Raw genomic sequence first — 18,964 nt, forward strand, 5'->3', positions numbered from 1 at the left:
GCTGTGTAATGTTCCTACCAGCTTACCACAGAGACTGTGTTGTCCTTCTGGTTAGTTAGATCTGCCAGTGCGCCTCCATGTGAGTGTAAAGTCTGGCCCAGGTCTCTTAAAGTTTTATTAATGGAATTAAAGGAGACGATGACCTCAGACAGTTCTCCTTGGATCGACTTTAGATCGTCCCCTAACCGTCCACTGTGGACATGATGACCATCCAGGCGTTTCTCCAGGTCATTGATATTGATCTTGCACTGTCCCGTACATTCCTCCACGTCCTCTCGGAGCCGTCCCACCTCCTCCTGGAGGTTAGAGCAGACCTGTGAGCAGACGGACTCTCCAGAGTCCACCTTTCTTCTCAGGTCCGTCAGTTCCTTCTGACACCTGTGGAGACTGGTCGTGGTGGCGTTGGTAAACAATTGTAGGTCCTGTTCCACTTTGCTGCAAATCAAGCAGTCCTCAAAGTCCCTGCCCAACATTTCCACCTCTGTGACGATCCGGTTAAAGTTCTCCCCATTCTCCCCGGTCACAGATACGATCTTTTTGACGTCATTGGTTAGGTCAATAACTCTATCAATCAGAGAGTCTCCTGTCACAGACAAGTTCTTCAGAGTGCTGTTGAGCCTCTTGATGTCCCCTTGATTGGTCACAACCCTCCATTCCAAGGTTTTCACAGTATCATCGGTCACCTTTCCCTTTGCTCTACCCCCACAGGTCTCATTGCACATGTTGGTTGTTGACGTTAACCTTCTGTCAAGGATAGAAGTGATGTTCTCCAGCTGACCTAAACGTCGGCTATGGTCTGTAACGGTGTCTCCCAGAACAGACACTTCCAATTCTAGTTTTCCAATCTTGAAAATGTGGTCATCCAGCTGGCTGAGAACCATGTTGCGCAGCTGAGTGAAGTCCCTCTGGACCGTGTCTTTGACGTTGTTTCCTGTGTTGGTACATCTCTGCTCCGTCTTCCTGACTGTGTTGTTCACCTTCTTCTCCAATTCTCTCAGCCTGCTGTTGAAGCGCTCCTCGGTTACCCTTCCCTTTCCTCCGCCTGTGCCAGCTAGCTCTTTATCCAGACGTCCTTTGATGGTGTCGCACTTGTTTGAAGTAAACTTCAGACGACTGTCTACGTCAGACAGTCTTTCCTCCAGCTCTGTCACCGTACTGCAGCATGCCTGGGAGCGCTCAATTTCCTGACGTGAGATTTCCCAACTCTGGGCGAAGTGCTGGTTTATAGAGTTGATCCTCTTCTCGAGGGCATTGATCCTGTCCCTGTCCTCAGCCTGCTGCCGTCTCAGGTCATCTACACCAATCTGGAAGGGAACACCAATGTTCTGAATACATCAGTCATGTGGAGTGAAGACTAAAATACACTAGGACACATTAAAAATAGTACCAAGGTGGGTATGAGTTGGTGTCTCTAGGTTTGTTTATAGTGGTGAAAAGTCCATTATGTCAGCTCAGACTGAGAAACCGTCTACAGGCTCAGAGACCCTCTGCAGGTGTTCTGGATTCATTAGCTGTGAGAGTGACACTATGAGTCTAGAATATCGTACCTTTTCACAATAATCTGAATGTCTGAGACTGTGAATGTGAGGTACGCCATGATCATCACAGTTCTAACAAATAACGGCTAAAATATCTGGATTTGCGTGGAATGAGTGTCTCCTGGATTAGTTTCACCTTTTAGGCTGAAATATTGACAGGAATGAACTTTTGCACCACATTCAGATTGTGTTTACGACAGCTGACCTGCACCTTTCACTGAACAATAGTATAAACTAAACTTGTTTTTGGTTTTTTTGCCACCTAAACACCTTTACCTGGCAGGCAGAACAAGACAGAGAGACTCTGTTCTCCAGCTCGGTCAGGACGTCCTCCTTCAGGGTGTTCAGCTGGTTCCCTCCTCCTCCTCTCCCAGATGACCCATCCAGTTCGTTGCCTCTTCCATTCACCAGGTGGTTGTTGATGGTAAGCAGAGTCTGGTCATGGACCTGAGCAGCGTAATGAATGTGATGAAATATTAAACGATTCAAGTCAGAGTTCTGAAAAGCCGAGCCCTCTGCAGAGGGGTTAGGGTTAGGGTTAGGGTTACCCTAACCCTAACCCTCGATCAATACCTGATGAAGCCATACGAAAAGGTTCATTTGCACCATTATGGTTGCTTTTTGGACTCTGACTGGACCGTTGCAAATGTTTCCCAGTGGTTCTGTTGTAGATCTGCTGCTGTGTTTGGATCACGGTTCTGTTTGTGACCCAGTTTGATCCAAGCCTCAGCTGTAGGACAAACTCCAGGAGACTTAGGTCTACAGAAGGGTTCGTGAGGACCATAAGGAGCCCAAGTCCAGTCTACCCAATCATGAATGTAAGATTTCAGACGGACTGAGACGATACCTTCATCACTGAAGATAAAGCCCCAGTACTCCTGAGAAAACAGACCCCTTCATGTCCTTTTGGACCAGATGAATGAATTTTTGCCCATTCATTAATCCTTTTAAATCCTCCTTTTTCCATTGCCTTTATGCTCTTTATAGTTCCTTATTTTGCCAAATGTATTGGAACACCCCACCAGTCAGTGCAATTCCAGTAAAAACGTCGAGTGAGTTTTGTGTGGAGGAACCTGACAAGCCTGCAGACCATTTTTTCTCTTCAGAGGTAATTTGATAAGATACGAAACATTTCATTTGTAAACAGAGTAAAAACCTGACATAGAGAAGCTGTGATACCCAGATTCCTCCTTTCCAACCATGTGTACTACCTGTGTTCTGTTGTAGAGATGATCCAGTTTGGTCTGGATGCTGCTGATGGTTTCTTTCATGTGTGGCTGAGCTGAATCTGCAGCTATCGTGGCCCCGCTCAGGCCATTCCTGGAAAAAGGGGGTAAAGAATTTGTCCAAGACTCTGTTTTATCTACTGGAATAAACACCAACCTCAGGGTTTCACTACAGCGTTTTGTAAACAAGAAGTGAATCTGATGGTAAACAAAAGGTATATTAGAACTAATAATGCACCAGTCATCTGCATAAATAGTCACAAACAGGAAGTCATGTACTATCTACTGGACGTTTGTTTACTGTGTGGTGCACGAAAGCCAGCTCAAGTGTTTCCTGGACTCGTTTAAACAAAGCTTCAGTCTGCAGATGAACACGCTTCACGCAGGAAGACAAGACATCCACGTACAGTCTTTGGTTTATGCCATGAATGCTGGTGTGCATGTTGTCCAGATCTTTGGTCAGAACACGGATTCTGTCCTCCAGCTGCCGGATTCGGTCCGTGTCACCTTGGAAAATAGAAAAGGGATTATATTTAGAAAATATCTGCGTACTAAGTTTGTAGTTTAGTTTTAAGTTTATTGAAGAAAACGTTCCGGACTTTGATGAAAGCCAGGACTAAAACCCTTCCATAGTTCCTGAAAACGCCAGCTTCACAACTTTACTCGTCCTTATGAGGGTTGAGTTACTATAGGAAGTGAGATTAGAGTCAGTCTAGCATTCAAGCAGCGGACAACAGAACAAAACTTGCGTCCATCATCCGTCACCCACTGACCTGAGTCCGGGCGGGGTAGCAGCTGCAGCAAAGAGGGCCCAGCCTCCCTTTCATCGGCTACCTCCACCTGCTCTACCAGCAGGATCTTCAGGCATTTCCTGGCCAACATGGAGGTATAATCCCTCCATCCTGGCCTAGGTCAACCCAGGAGCCTACTGCAGGCAGGAGATGTCTTCCCTTAAACACCTCCCCAAGGGGGGGCAGGGGGCACCAGGAGTAATTCTCACCGCCACTGCAGGTGCTGCCTCGATCCATCTGCCAGTCTCCTGCTCCCTTCATCCATCACTTTTCATCAAGACCCTGAGACCCTTAAAACTCCCTCATGTGAGGCAGGACCTCTGCCACACCTGGAGTTAGCAATCCACCCTTTTCTAGTTAAGAGCCATAGACTTGTAGGACTTGATCTTCATCCCAGCCACTTTACACTCGGCTGTTTCTGGAGACCCACAGAACAACCATGTAGTCCTCCTCCAGCCTGACTGCTCCCCTAACATCTGGTGTCCACCAGTGAGTCTGGGGGTTACCGCTTCAAACAGAACCAGCATCTGTGCCCATTTAGACTCAACAGCCCCCGCTGCTCTGAAAACGTGGTCAACGCTCTGCTAGAGGCGGGAGTCGAAGGCCATCTTCTTCCGCCAGGCGCTTCCAGCAAACCCTCGCTCTACGTTTAGGCCTAGCAGGTCCACGTGGTGTCCTCCCCGCCATCTGATCCATCTCACCACCAGGTGATTCTCATCTGAGAGCTGTGCTCCTCTCCACTCCAGTGTTTACAACATATGGCCACAGGTCAGATAACACAACTACAAAGTCAATCGTTGACCTGAAACCTCGGCTGCCCTGCTCCAGCTTGTACTGATTAGCATCCTTATGTTCGAACATGATGTTGGTTATGGCCAACAGAGGTCAAATTAAACGCTTGGGGTCGGGTCAGGTGGGCTGTTCCTCCCTATCACGCTCTTCCAGGTCGCACTGTCAGGTGGTCATTGGAGCAGGACTATGGAACTCCCATTGGGAGCTGCATCTAGCACCATCCCACTGCCTCCAAGGGGGCGGGTACTCCGAGCTGGTGCTTAGTTCACTAACAACAGTCTGGGCCCATTCCCTACATGAGAAATTCTGTGAAAGTCCAACACAATAAAAGTATCACAAAACTCATTGTGAGCCGGCACACGATGACTCACAGTGATCTATTGTTCCACTGGCTCTTGGAAACAACATCTGAGAGTGTGTGCAAGGAGCATGGAGGCCAGCTGGCTCGAATCCAGCATCGACATAGAAAAACACATTCCATCAATTTGATCCCACAAAAGATGAATAAAGACACAAAGCTGACACTTCCGGGACACATTGTAGTAGCGCTGCACGGTAAAATGAAAGCTTAGATATCTCCAGATAAACTTGTGAGAAAAGTGCTTCAATATGAAGGAAAGGTGAGTAGCCAGGTCAGTTCAGTCTGCTGGAGGTCATTAGGCTACTCGATGTCCGACAATAATCTCCAAAGATGTTTTGAGTTCATTTCTGTTATGGTCATTCGTTTCATTCATTTATGACATTAGTCATGAAGGTGTAGCTCCTCCTACCTTCTCCGCCGTTCTGTCCTCCCCTGGTGTTTACTGTCGTCTGAGTTTGTCCCCCATTGATACGGGTGTCAGGGGTCGCCTGTGGCCCCTGGTGGCAGTCCTCCCCCGAGTAACCATGGCAACACTTCCACTCCATTTCTGTGACCATCTTGTAAGCTATCTTGTACCTCGGTCTCCTGTAGGTCCGGTACCTGAAGGTGACACAGACATACATCACGGTTTCATTTATTCAAACTAGGAATATTTAGCATTAAAAATGATGACATATATTTTTGTACATAAACCTAGATTAGTTCTAATCTAACCGATACGTCCCTCATATGCATTTGATGCCACGGAGGGAGAATTGTTGCATTAAATGGAAGTGATGAGATTTACAGGAACCATTAGTTTACACCAAAGTGAAGACTGTTCTGCCTCGGGTCCACGTTTAAAAGTACATGCAGTATACCAAAAGTATTACACATGACAAAAGATATGAACAAACATAACAATTCATACATTTCAAAATGTTTTACTGTAATAATAGTTCAGGTTCCAAATCAAATACTAAAGGACTGTAAATGATAATTTTAGGGATTTTCTCACTGTAAAATTCTTCCTATATTCTTACATACTGCATCTTTAAAATGATGTGTCCCCAGCAGGTTTTAAGCCACAGTCACATTTATGTATGTTGTCCTCTCCTGCTTATTAAACATACTGATGCCCTTTCCAGCGTGCTCTCTGTGATTAATGCTTCTCTGGTTTCTGGTCAGGTCCCTGCTTACTTTAACCCCAAAAATTCCACTATCTCCGCTCCGCTCCGGCACGAACTCCGCAGCAAAAACGGTCCCGTTGTAGTCAATCAGAGCTGTTCCACTACTGCGGCTGTTCCGCCATCCGGCAAAAATAGAATCGATCCCATTTTTGCCGGACGCCGGAGCACCTCCGCAGTAAATGGACAGAAATCACAACGGCCCAACAGGAAAAGGAGCGGGCACAACTTCCGTTATTTCACAATAAATCGATAAACAAAAGGCGTTTTTTGTTTCATATGCACAGGTTTAACAACTTTTAACAACTATCAATGGCGGCTGAAGTTTAAATGCACAAAAATAAGCCATAAATACAGTTTCTACTATCAAAGTAGTCACCCTTTGTTGATCCAAACACTGCTGATCTCTCAACACAAATGATGGCAGATTAAACAGCTCATTTCGATGCTTCTCCCACACAACGGGTGTTTGGATCTAACTTCCGCGTTTATTGCTCGGACTGTATCGCAAGATCTCGAAAATCCCGCTCATGCTTGTTTGCGCACCTCAGGTCTCCGCACCGGAGCGGAGCCGTTGTAGAGCGGGTACCAGTAAACATTGAGTTCGGAAGCGAGCGGCAGCGGAAAGCGGGGGCGGACCGGAGAAAGTGGAATTTTGGGGTAAGAACGCTGTAATCCACCCGCTTCTTAAAAAACCGAGTCTCGACCCCTCTCTCCATAGCAGCTTCAGACCCATCTCTAAACTTCCGTTCATCTCCAAGATCTTGGAAAAGGTTGTGGCTAAACAACTCACAGCTGCTCTTGATGAGCATAACATCTATGATAGCTTCCAGTCAGGTTTTCGTAGAGCTCATTCTACTGAAACAGCTCTTCTTAGGGTCTCTAATGACCTTCTGACCCACAGTGATGCAGGGGACTGTTCTGTTCTGGTCCTGCTGGACCTGACTGCAGCCTTTGACACTGTTGACCATCACCTGCTACTGGAGAGGCTGAGAGACTGGGTAGGCCTATCAGGATCTGCTCTGGAGTGGTTCTCCTCTTATCTCTCTGAGCGCTCCTTTTCTGTGGCCGTCTCCAGGTTTAGGTCCTCCACCACCTCCCTTACCCATGGTGTCCCACAAGGTTCTGTGCTGGGGCCTCTGCTCTTCCTCCTCTATCTGCTTCCTCTTCAGCACATCCTGAGCTCCTTCAAAGTAATCTCCTACCATCTTTATGCAGATGACATCCAACTGTACATCTCCTTTAAGCCCCATGAGATGTCTAAGCTGCCCAAAAGGGCCAATCTGAGATGATGCCTTTCACTGGCTTCCCCATAGAAGGTTCTAACCTTTAAAAAGTACCACAAACTGCTTTAGTGACATCTTCAACAATGACCCGTATCTGTTCATAAACCCGGCTCTGATTCCCCAAACCTTTATATCTGTGTGCCCAGGGTTCAATGTTGGGAAATGGCTTCATATCAGTATGCATGATTTATGGGGTTATGAGTGCTTTGATGAACTTTAACATTATTTCTGTCTCTTGCTACTCCTGAAAACCAGTGAGCTGAGTGCCAAAGAGGAAAAGTCTCTGATGCAGTTTAGTTGTTAATGTGTCTTTCAGCTGTGTCTGAACCACCCCCTGCTGCAGTAACAATGTAATAAATAAAACAGAGTTGGCTAAAAATGGCATCACAGTTCTTGCAGTGAACCTTGTGGATTTTTTAATCGAACTACAAACATCTCAGCTGGAATCATGGGTGAAAATGAACGTCCTCTCTGAGGAGAAGCAGAACGGGGCTTACAGAAAGGTGGGAAGCTAAAGGAAGATGAAAGAGTCACAGTAGTAGTAGGAGTACGAGACTGTGGTGCCGGAAGTCCCAGCTGGCTTCATTCTTAGCATAGTCTGGGTTTACGCCGAAGCCCCTGGAAGGACTGAGGATCAACCGACCGGTCTGAGGCCCAAACACAGGAGAAACACTTCACAAGAGGAAAACTCCAGCAGTGTTTGATTCGTGTTTTCTTGTGAGCACAACCTCCGCATTTGGAGAACTCATTCACTAAGTCCCATTAAAGGAAATCTGCTGCTGGATTTTGGTGACTGGAGATTCCCAGGTCAGTGTTGGTGGATTAGGCTTCACCACAAAAACATACAACGTTTCACTAAGCCTAGCCAAACTCTGAGCTGTAATCATGACTGCAGAAAGCTCTGGGTGCACACAAACTCTGCAATGGCCTCTGTGACCAGAACAAGAGCAGAAGGACTTCAGAGTTTCTGCACAGGAAAGAAGAACAGATGATGGATAAGTGAAGGATATCAGCTGAGAGGACAGGAAGTCAGAGCATCAACATCAAACACAGATAAAACCAGCAGCATGAAGGGAGATTTAGTTCAGATGTGAAGCAGCTGACACTCACGTGACTCGGGGACACTGGCCCCAGGTGCAGCGCTGATAGTCTGGTTTAATGTACGTCTCCACCCCATCCTCCATCACACAGCTAACTGTGCGCGTCACCACATAGGCACACCAATTCCTGTGAAAACACACACACACACACACACACACACACACACACACACACACACACACACACACACACACACACACACACACACACACACACACACACACACACACACACACACACACACACACACACACACACACACACACACACACACACACACACACACACACACAAAGGCATTTAAGGAGAGAAGTAAACAAGCACTGACTGTTGCTTTCCTCCAAGTTCTAAATCAAAGATGCCCAAAACAGCCATGAGCCTGATCACCTGATCCGGGCCTCTGCAGACAGGAAGTGATAATCATCAGAGAGCTGGTTACTAGCTGATTGTGAGGCTCTATTATAAGTTTGAAGATCGAGATCTCAAACCCTGGACTCGTTTGTTCTTCTAAACTCAGAAACATGTCAGATCAGTTCAGACTTAATGCTGTTTAAACAGGGCTGCATTGTATCCATCCTCTACTGAAACACACACACACACACACACACACACACGCACACGCACACACACACACACACACACCAGCTCACCCCTTGAACACAAGACAGATTGTTGATGAAGCTTCAGCTCCTCTAGTTCAGTGAGTGTGAACTGGCGGCCTGTGGGCCCCACCCAGCCCACCGGACCTTTCCCATTCTCACTGAATCAGGAAGAGAGAAAATGCATGTTCTCGACTAAAAACTTCAGTTGAACCTGCAGCAGTTCTTAGAATCTGTTTTGCTTTCCACCAACATCGTTGCATTGTCTTGACAACCAACACTCACAGGAAGAAAGCAGCACATGTACAAGTAAACAGTCGCCACCGGGTTGGAAGGCAGAGCGAACTGAATAAGTTAAAGTTACATAAAACTCCTTTGGAGAAAAAAACTGGGGATTAAGCCATTTTTGGCAAACGGCGTGCTTGAAATATGACGTCAAAGTGATGGAGAGCGCAGTGAGGTTCATGACTGGGGAGGCACTGACTGCTCTGGAGTCAGACTTGCAAATACACACAGAACAAAAATATAAATGCATCACTTTTGTTTTTGCTCCCATTTTTCATGAGCTCCACTCAAACATCTGAATCTACACACACAAAACTTCTCCTTTACCGAGATAATCCATCCCACCTCACAGGTGTGGCACATCACGGGGCTGACTAGACAGCATGAATCATGTACAGGTGTGCCTTAGACCGCCCACAACAAATATGAGGAATAGAAGTGGGACAGCTGGGAAAACTCTGGCAGAGAATGATCCTGTAGGAACATCTCGAACCCTAACCCTGGAGCCACTTTCAGAGCAACGTTCACATTAAACATGTCTTAGTTTTTTATCTGTGGGGTGCAAAAGTTTCATGGCCAATCTGCAGCAGCAAAGAGCAGCAGTCGTGTTAAAGAACGTGAACTCTGTGTTGTTCTAGTGAACGTGAAAATGTGTCTTCAGTAATACCAGCTGTGGCCTGTTGGAAGGCTGATGCACCAATACGATGGCTTGGAACCAAGAAAGCACGTTTTAATCCCAGTTTACCATGGAAAGACCTTGTCCTGCAAGTCTCCCTCATGGAAACACATCTCTCTCGGTAAACTCACAGTAATCCACGCTTCCTCGTGCTGATCTGGAGAACACACTCATCTTAAAGGAATTTGGCTGAATTCATGTCATCAGCGCTGAGGCGGCCTCGCTCGTGGACTGCGCTGTGAGGCTGTGCTGGTTTTTTACACGGTGTGTTTGGGAAGCAGAGATCTAACAGCTCACCAGGAGCTGAACAAACACAGATGCTTAGAAATCAGCCTGCTCCGTGTTTGATCCCCCTCTTGTTCCACTGTGAAGATGTTATCACGGATTCAGTGGAACTCGTCCGTCCGTCATTTATCCCGACTCACTAACTCAAACTGTGACACGCAGCAGACGAGGGATAAATAAGGCAGCTTATGCATTCTGATGGAGAGCAGGCGCTGTTCTCACACAAATAAGCCGCCTCGCTCACTTTTGACCAGACCCAGATGTGCACACAGACACACAAACGTGCGTCTGTGCTTCCATTCTGGCAAACCCAAGCTTACTGTCCACGTCCTGCTGCCAGGGAGTTCATTTTCCATCCTTTCATCGTGGGACTGTGTGAGAGAAGCCTTTGTATTTGTTAGAGGAGAGCTAACCATGAGTGTAAAATCAATTAAGAGCGTGTGTGTGTGTGTGTGTGTGTGTGTGTGTGTGTGTGTGTGTGTGTGTGTGTGTGTGTTGGGCGGGGGGCCAGTTTACAAAAGCTAAAGTACTCCTACTCTCCTGTCACTCTGCGATTTCAAATAAAGGTCACTAGAGCATTAAAATGCTGAGAGCTCATGCATTAAAGGTTCAGTTGTTGTGTTTTCAGCTGAAGGGGCGACACACTTAAAAGATGTCGGCAGTAAATCAACCTTGTTGACTTTCTACTTTGTTTTTGTTTGCATTTGCATGTTTTGTTGCCAGACTCCTCGTGATCAGTGCAGGTTATTACTGAAACTCCCAGAAAGTACTCATTGGACCAGCGCCTAAAAGATCTACAGAGTCAACCCAATTCAATATGGCCGCCACAGCCAAGTGACGTAACTAAAGGCTGGTTCATGCTTCTCCGTCAGCTCCAACAGGGACAGACACGCACGGATTGATGGAAGCGATTTGCTCTCATACTTCTCCGTCTCCTGGAGAGTGTTGCAAGGCAATTCCCCACCAGGACAGCAGAGGGCGTAGCGCTGTTCTGTGGTATCCTGTCATGTATCGGTCCAAGATAGCATGTTTATATTGTGTTTTTTGTGTATATAAGAGACTTTTTAACACAGACCAATTTGTCTCTCATCCTCCTCCACCGCTTCATGCGCTCGCCACCTCCAAACCCACGTTTCCTATCATTTCTGTCCACAAATAAAACGCTTTTCACTCCTCCAGTCACGGGGGATTAAATGTTCATATTTTAGAGTTTTTTCACGAGGTATTCAAGCTTCTCCGTGTCTGCTGCTAGTTATCCTCAGCTCTCTTTGTTTTTGAGGGTGCAATGGTGACGGTGTAGACGACAGCGGCGTCCTGACCAATCACAAGCTCGCGTTCTGTCTCATTCGACGGATGTTTAAAAAGGTGGGCTCGACTCCGTACGTACTTGCGTGCCTGCCGGGGCCCTACACAAGGACGGATAATGGCGTTGCGTGTCTCTGCACTGACACAGATGGAGAAGCATGACTCAGCCTTAAGACTAAAGCTTTTAGTTTTACAGATACTGAGCTAACATTTCATGTTAAGCTAGCTGTTAATCCTACACCACACATGCATTACTGGAGCGCTAACAGATAATGTAATTGTTTGAAGTATTGTGTGAGATTGAGTATGACCTTATTTTCAAGATGTTCCAACTACAGGGGGATCACGCTCCTGAGTCTCCCTGGGAAGGTCTATTCGGGAGTTCTGGAGAGGAGGGTCCGTTAGATAGTCAAACCTCCTCATTGTTCAATTCAGTTCAAGTTTACTTATACAGCGCCAAATCACGACAAGGCACTTCAAATAAAAAACGTTCAGGAGGAACAAGGTGGTTTTCTTCCTGGCCGTAGAACACTAGACCAGCTCTAAACCCTTAGGGGGGTCCGAGGGGGCGTGGGAGTTTGTCCAAACACTCTACATTTGGAGAAGGCGTTCGACTGCGTCCCTCAGGGGGCCCTGTGGGGGCCCTGTGGGGGTACATCAGGAGTATGCAAGTATACGAACTGTTAGGACCCTGTACGACCGGTGTCAGAGCTTGGTCCACAATGTAAGTCAAGCTGATTCCTAGTGAGAGTCGGGCTCTGCCAAGGCTGCCCTTTGTCACAGATGCTGTTCATGAGTTTTATGGACAGGATTTCTAGGTGCAGCCAAGGCGTTGAGGGGATCCGTATTGGGAGCTGGCCCAAGTGGTTGGAGAGAGGGTAGTCTGGACCTCCCTGCTTAGGCTGCCGCCCCGTGACCTGACCCCAGATAAGCGGATGACGACTCAGAGTATAAGTGTACAAAATAAAATGAAAATGAAGCTTTCTTAGCTGCAACTGAGGAAACCGGCCGAGCTTTCGAAACAGAAATATTCCCGATCTTTAGGAAAATAACTTTCAGGTTTTCCACAAGCTTATTAAGAGTTCCAGCTTGTAGTCATACTCAGATTCATCCAATCTTCATGTTTTTGATTCACATCGTAACGGCAGGTCTGTTTGCAGTTACTATCGCGGTAACCAGAGCCCAAGTAAAACAACATGCATGGCCTTTCTAATTCAGATAGATAGCTAGCAGGCTAATGTAGCGCTAACGTGTCGCCTCAGGAGAGCTTGTCTGCAGGTAGGACACTGTAATGTGTGCAAACTGGGCATTTAACATGGTGGAAAAGCCAGAGCTGCATTCAACACTACAAGTCCAACAACCTCGTTACAAAACAACTTCTTTCTCGATTGGATTGTCCCTTCAGGCGTCGCCGCAGCGATTCATCGGTCTCCATTTTGTTCTAGTCCTTCACGTTAAAAGCAAATGCCTGCTCATTACTCAGAGTTCACAGCAGGAACCCGCACAGGAACACGGATCCAGCCAACACTTGAAGACACGTTCAAAAAGAGAAATAGCATCCAAACAGCAGAAGGGTCACAGCCAAGAGAGCACGGTGTAGAGTTCTGTATAGGCTTTTATGAACGACACGATTAGTCGACTAAACGTGTCGTTCATAACAGTTTAGCTTATTGCACCAGGAAGCTCTAAAATACCCATCATTAGCTTCTAGTGTGACGTGTGATCACTTATGTGCCATCTGATAATAAAGACAAGAGGATAGCTTATCAATCAGCTTTTAATCAACCTGTTAATTAACCCGTTAACCTGCTTCATCCTCCAGCCTCAACTCAGGAGATAGCAGAACACACCGAGGTACGCCTCTGCAGCACGGCTGGTCCACACGTCAGCAGTCAGGGACCACCGACAGCTCTGAGGGTCTGCTTTAGCGTGAAGATAAAAGATATTAAAGTTCATTTATTTAACAATTTACTAATTCTGTTATATGTAATAAAGTTGGTTAAGATTTAACACAAAGAAAATGTTTTATGCTTTAAAATAATATTTGATTGTTCAGTCATCGACTTTTTTATTTAATCATAAATGCATTTTATTCTGATAATTATTTTATTTGTGTCCACACACACACACACACACACACACACACACACACACACACACACACACACACACACACACACACACACACACACACACACACACACACACACACACACACACACACACACACCTTAAAGGTTGTTTAATTTTTCTTTTCCATCATGGTGGTGAAGTGGGATCAGCCGGGTAGGTGGTAGTCGTGGTAACCGGGGTTGAGCTGCTTGATCATCTCTGTGAAACCTTGATACCCACCATGGGCAGGAGTCTCGTGACCAACATGCTCACAGTGGCCTCGGTCAGGACGTTAGCTTGCTGAGGTGTGCACGTAACAAACTCGTCCACTGAAGAGGAGCACTGTTATTAACACGTAACGTAGCGGGATGAAAGTAATCATTAGCGTTTGTAATTAGAAGAAGAAGAAGAAAATATCATTTCTATAGCGCCTCTCAAGATAAAAATCACGAGGCGCTTCACAAAAACAAAACAAAAAATAAAAAAATTGTAAAAATATAAAAAAGCATTTCGAAAATGTTTAAAATATATTCAAAATGAGCAAAATAGACAATTGGGATTTAAAAGAAAAAATGTTAAGAAAGAGAGAGAGTGAACAGGAAAGAGGGAAACCAGTGGATCCTGAGGAAGGTGGAATAGGTGGGAGAGCAGAATAAAGAGAGAGAGGTGAAGAAGGTCATACAAAAGCCAGCTTGAACAAGTGAGTCTTCAGCTGCTTTTTAAAGGAGACCACTGAGTCCACTGATCTCAGGCTCAGGGGGAGAGAGGTCCAGAGTCTGGGGGCCACAGCAGCAGATGATCTGTCACCTTTGACCTTTAGCCTGGTGCTGCACAACCAGTAGGCTTCGATCACTGGACCTCAGGGACCTGCTGGGGGTGTAGGGACTTAGAAGATCACCAATGTAAGATGGTGCTTGTCCATGTAAGGCCCTATAGACCAGAACCAGGATCTTGAAATGAACCCTGAAGTTGACTGGCAGCCAGTGAAGCTGGAGGAGAAGCGGGGTGATGTGGGTGTGTTTGGAGGACTTGGTCAGAAGCCGAGCACAGGCGTTCTGAACCACCTGTAGACGGTTCAGGGAGGTTCTGCTCAGACACGTGAAAAGAGAGTTACAGTAGTCTAAGCGTGAGGAGATGAAGGTGTGGAGAACTGTCTCAAGTTCAGAGCGGGACAGAATGGGACTCAGCTTAGCAACGTTCCTGAGATGGAAGAAGGAAGAGCCAACAAGAGAACTGACATGAGAATCCAGGGTGAGAGCTGGGTCAAAGGTCACGCCAAGATTCCTGACGGAAGATTTGGTGTGAGAAGCAAGCTGACCAAGAGAGTCTCTGACTTTGGGAACCAGTTTGTCTGGGGCACAGATGAGGATCTCAGTCTTATCTTCATTCAGCTGAAGAAAGCTCCCACCATCCAGGTTCTGATAGAGTCTAAGCAGGTGTGTAACAGCTGCAGCTTAGACATCTCATGGGGCTTAAAGGAGATGTACAGTTGGATGTCATCTGCATAAAGATGGTAGGAGATTCCTTTGAAGAAGCTCAGGATGTGCTGAAGAGGAAGAAGATAGAGGAGGAAGAGCAGAGGCCCCAGCACAGAACCTTGTGGGACACCATGGGTAAGAGAGGTGGTGGAGGACCTAAACTTGGAGACGGCCACAGAAAAGGAGCGCTCAGAGAGATAAGAGGAGAACCACTCCAGAGCAGATCCTGATAGGCCTACCCAGTCTCTCAGCCTCTCCAGTAGCAGGTGATGGTCAACAGTGTCAAAGGCTGCAGTCAGGTCCAGCAGGACCAGAACAGAACCAGAACCCTGCATCACTGTGAGTCAGAAGGTCATTAGAGACCCTAAGAAGAGCCGTTTCAGTAGAATGAGCTCTACGAAAACCTGACTGGAAGCTATCATAGATGTTATGTTCATCAAGAGCAAAAGTACGTGACATACAAACGTGTTCTAAAGGTGATAACGTCACCGCCACCACTGGTGCTGCTACAGCTATAAATACAAGTAGTTCTGTTGATGTTAGCAGCTAACACGAGGTAAACTTCCCAAGGCGACTCTTTGTTCTCTGCCATCACGAGCTTGTGCGGTGCTCGTGCATCGCAGCTGTGCTCTCGTGAAAGGAGAGTTTCACTTTGCAGAGTTTGCGCTCTGATTGCGATGGGTTTGAAAATGTCTTTTACAAGAGGAATTATCAATTTTACATGGTAAAATACTCCAGAAAGTGGATTTATTATGAAAAATGGACCCTTTAACGTTCATGGACTCATCCATCTTGATTAATGATCAAGAAAAAAATGGCCTGTATTTATATAACGCCTTCTCAGGGTTCTACAACCCCCCAAGGCACTTCACAACAGTCATTCCCCCTTTCACACACTGGTGGAGATGAGCTACGATGTAGCCACAGCTGCCCTGGGGCGCACGGACAGGGGTGAAGCTGCCAAACAAGTTCCACCGGTCCCTCTGACCACCACCAGCAGGCAAGATGGGTTAAGAGTGTTGCCCAAGGACACAACAGCAGCATTCTCTTGTCTGAGCCGGGATCGAACCTGCAACCTTCCGATTACTGGATAACCCGCTCTTCCTCCTGAGCTGCTGCTGTCCCTCTGTTGATGGTTTAGCATCCAGAAAACAGCAGAGCATGTCTTGGCTGGTAGAAGCTAACCCTTAGCATTAGCAACCCCACCACACAGCAGAACTCCTCCAGGCTCGAGTTATTTGTGGAGATAAAACATCAACATTGCAGAGCAGAGTCAGTGGTAGAGCCGTGCTACTGTTAGCCAATCAGAGGAGAGATGTCAAAATATCAGGAAATTAGCCTCCAAATCCTGCCGTCTGAAGCTCAACTCTGATGTGGCTCACTTTTAGTTCAAACACATACACCTGTTCTTTTTTGCCAAGAGTATGACTAACAAGCCAAGGCATTGATTCCTATCAGAGACCACCGCTAATGTATTGATTCAATGAGTGAACCACACCTTTAATACATTGGCAAATTCCAAAGACTCAGGCAAAATATGTTAGCGCTACTCTTGTTTCCTGTCCAACTTCATACCAGCATCACATGAAAACCCATATAGCAACCAGTTTCTGGACACATAATGGATGTTTACTGGTGTATTTCCAAACTCATCCAGTGAACAGCAGATAAGACAGAAACAGAAACCTACAGCACAATGCTTTTCTTTGCCAGCATTGTGAACTTCAGCTGTTTACATCCCCACCCTCAACAGGATGAATGGCTTCCACAGATTTATTCAACAATGAGCTGGATAGAGACGTGGATCTGTTAAGATACCAAAGCACTGTCGACCCTTTACATGTTGGAACAGGAAGTCATAAACTGAAAAATCTAAGCTAAAAAAATTTAATTGCTGAATAATTTTCATCTGTTAGTTTCTTTAAAAATAAAATAACAACTATTTGTTTTCAGCCACTGATTATTCAGAAAGACCACCACGCCTTTGTCTCACCCCTAGTAGAGTTGGTGAAACCAAGGCCAGGTTATCCGGTGGGAGTTATGGAGCAGGCCCAGTGGCCCACACCCACATGGTGGCGCAGTGGTTAGCACTGTTGCCTCGCAGCAAAAAGGTTGCAGGTTCAAAACTCGGCTTCTGCCTTTCTGCGTGGAGTTGCATGTTCTTCCCATGCAAGCGTGGGTTTTCTCCAGGTGCTCTGGTTTCCCCCACAGCTGTGGTTATTGACTGCACTAAGAGAGCATCCAAGTAGTTTCTGCTTCTTTTTCTCAGTCAGTAAATTTATACTTCTGTTCTTTGTTTTGCTGGTTGAACGGGGAAACGCTGGGTCATTTAACTGCTTGGTCAGACATGTTAGGGGGCTGCATGAGGAACTTGTACGGGTGTCCAGCTTCTCCGGTCTCGTGCCCAGGAACAGTTGTTAGAGCGTCTGGCTGCTCCTGTTTCCCACGGCATGCTGTAGTCATGCTGGTGTGGACCTCTGAGGGAAACCACAGAATTACAGTGGGGCAAAAAAGTATTTAGTCAGCCACCGATTGTGCAAGTTCTCCCACTTAAAATGATGACAGAGGTCAGTAATTTTCATCATAGGTACACTTCAACTGTGAGAGACAGAATGTGAAAAAAAATCCATGAATTCACATGGCGGGATTTTTAAAGAATTTATTTGTAAATCAGGGTGGAAAATAAGTATTTGGTCAATAACAAAAATTCAACTCAATACTTTGCAACATAACCTTTGTTGGCAATAACAGAGGTCAAACGATTACTATAGGTCTTTACCAGGTTTGCACACACAGCAGCTGGTATTTTGGCCCATTCCTCCATGCAGATCTTCTCGAGAGCAGTGATGTTTTGGGGCTGTCGCCGAGCAACACGGACTTTCAACTCCCTCCACAGATTTTCTATGGGGTTGAGGTCTGGAGACTGGCTAGGCCACTCCAGGACTTTCAAATGCTTCTTACGGAGCCACTCCTTTGTTGCCCGGGCGGTGTGTTTGGGATCATTGTCGTGTTGGAAGACCCAGCCACGTTTCATCTTCAAAGCTCTCGCTGATGGAAGGAGGTTTTGGCTCAGAATCTCACGATACATGGCCCCATTCATTCTGTCCTTAACACGGATCAGTCGTCCTGTCCCCTTAGCAGAAAAACAGCCCCAAAGCATGATGTTCCCACCCCCATGCTTCACAGTAGGTATGGTGTTCTTGGGATGCAACTCAGTATTCTTCCTCCAAACACGACGAGTTGAGTTTATACCAAAAAGTTCTACTTTGGTTTCATCTGACCACATGACATTCTCCCAATCCTCTGCTGTATCACCCATGTGCTCTCTGGCAAACTTCAGACGGGCCTGGACATGCACTGGCTTCAGCAGCGGAACACGTCTGGCGCTGCAGGATTTGATTCCCTGCCGTTGTAGTGTGTTACTGATGGTGACCTTTGTTACTGTGGCCCCAGCTCTCTGCAGGTCATTCACCAGGTCCCCCCGTGTGGTTCTGGGATTCTTGCTCACCGTTCTCATGATCACTTTGACCCCACGGGATGAGATCTTGCGTGGAGCCCCAGATCGAGGGAGATTATCAGTGGTCTTGTATGTCTTCCATTTTCTGATAATTGCTCCCACAGTTGATTTTTTCACACCAAGCTGCTTGTCTATTGTAGATTCACTCTTCCCAGTCTGGTGCAGGTCTACAATTCTTTTCCTGGTGTCCGTCAAAAGCGCTTTGGTCTTGGCCATAGTGGAGTTTGGAGTCTGACTGTTTGAGGCTGTGGACAGGTGTCTTTTATACAGATAATGAGTTCAAACAGGTGCCATTAATACAGGTAACGAGTGGAGGACAGAAAAGCTTCTTAAAGAAGACGTTACAGGTCTGTGAGAGCCAGAGATTTTCCTTGTTTGAAGTGACCAAATACTTATTTTCCACCCTGATTTACAAATAAATTCTTTAAAAGTCCTGCCATGTGAAT

At 46.4% G+C, this 18,964-nt stretch overlaps 1 protein-coding gene across 2 annotated transcripts in view; it reads right to left on the reverse strand.

Moving 5' to 3' along the window:
- Positions 1-18,964, reverse strand: part of emilin1a (elastin microfibril interfacer 1a) — a 49,777-nt gene that overhangs the window by 12,216 nt on the left and 18,597 nt on the right. Inside the window, exons 2-7 of one of the 2 annotated variants that reach the window (XM_015948368.3) lie at positions 8,271-8,387; positions 5,118-5,308; positions 3,172-3,271; positions 2,750-2,858; positions 1,815-1,985; positions 27-1,304 (exon numbers count right to left, since the gene is read on the reverse strand). In XM_015948368.3, coding sequence (XP_015803854.3) covers positions 27-1,304; positions 1,815-1,985; positions 2,750-2,858; positions 3,172-3,271; positions 5,118-5,308; positions 8,271-8,387 — 1,966 coding nt within the window. The remainder of the gene's footprint in view (positions 1-26; positions 1,305-1,814; positions 1,986-2,749; positions 2,859-3,171; positions 3,272-5,117; positions 5,309-8,270; positions 8,388-18,964) is intronic. The other variant, XM_070545682.1, reaches the window with a different exon arrangement.

Source organism: Nothobranchius furzeri, chromosome 2 (assembly GCF_043380555.1).
Source record: "Nothobranchius furzeri strain GRZ-AD chromosome 2, NfurGRZ-RIMD1, whole genome shotgun sequence".
In the NCBI taxonomy this organism is placed as follows: domain Eukaryota; kingdom Metazoa; phylum Chordata; class Actinopteri; order Cyprinodontiformes; family Nothobranchiidae; genus Nothobranchius; species Nothobranchius furzeri.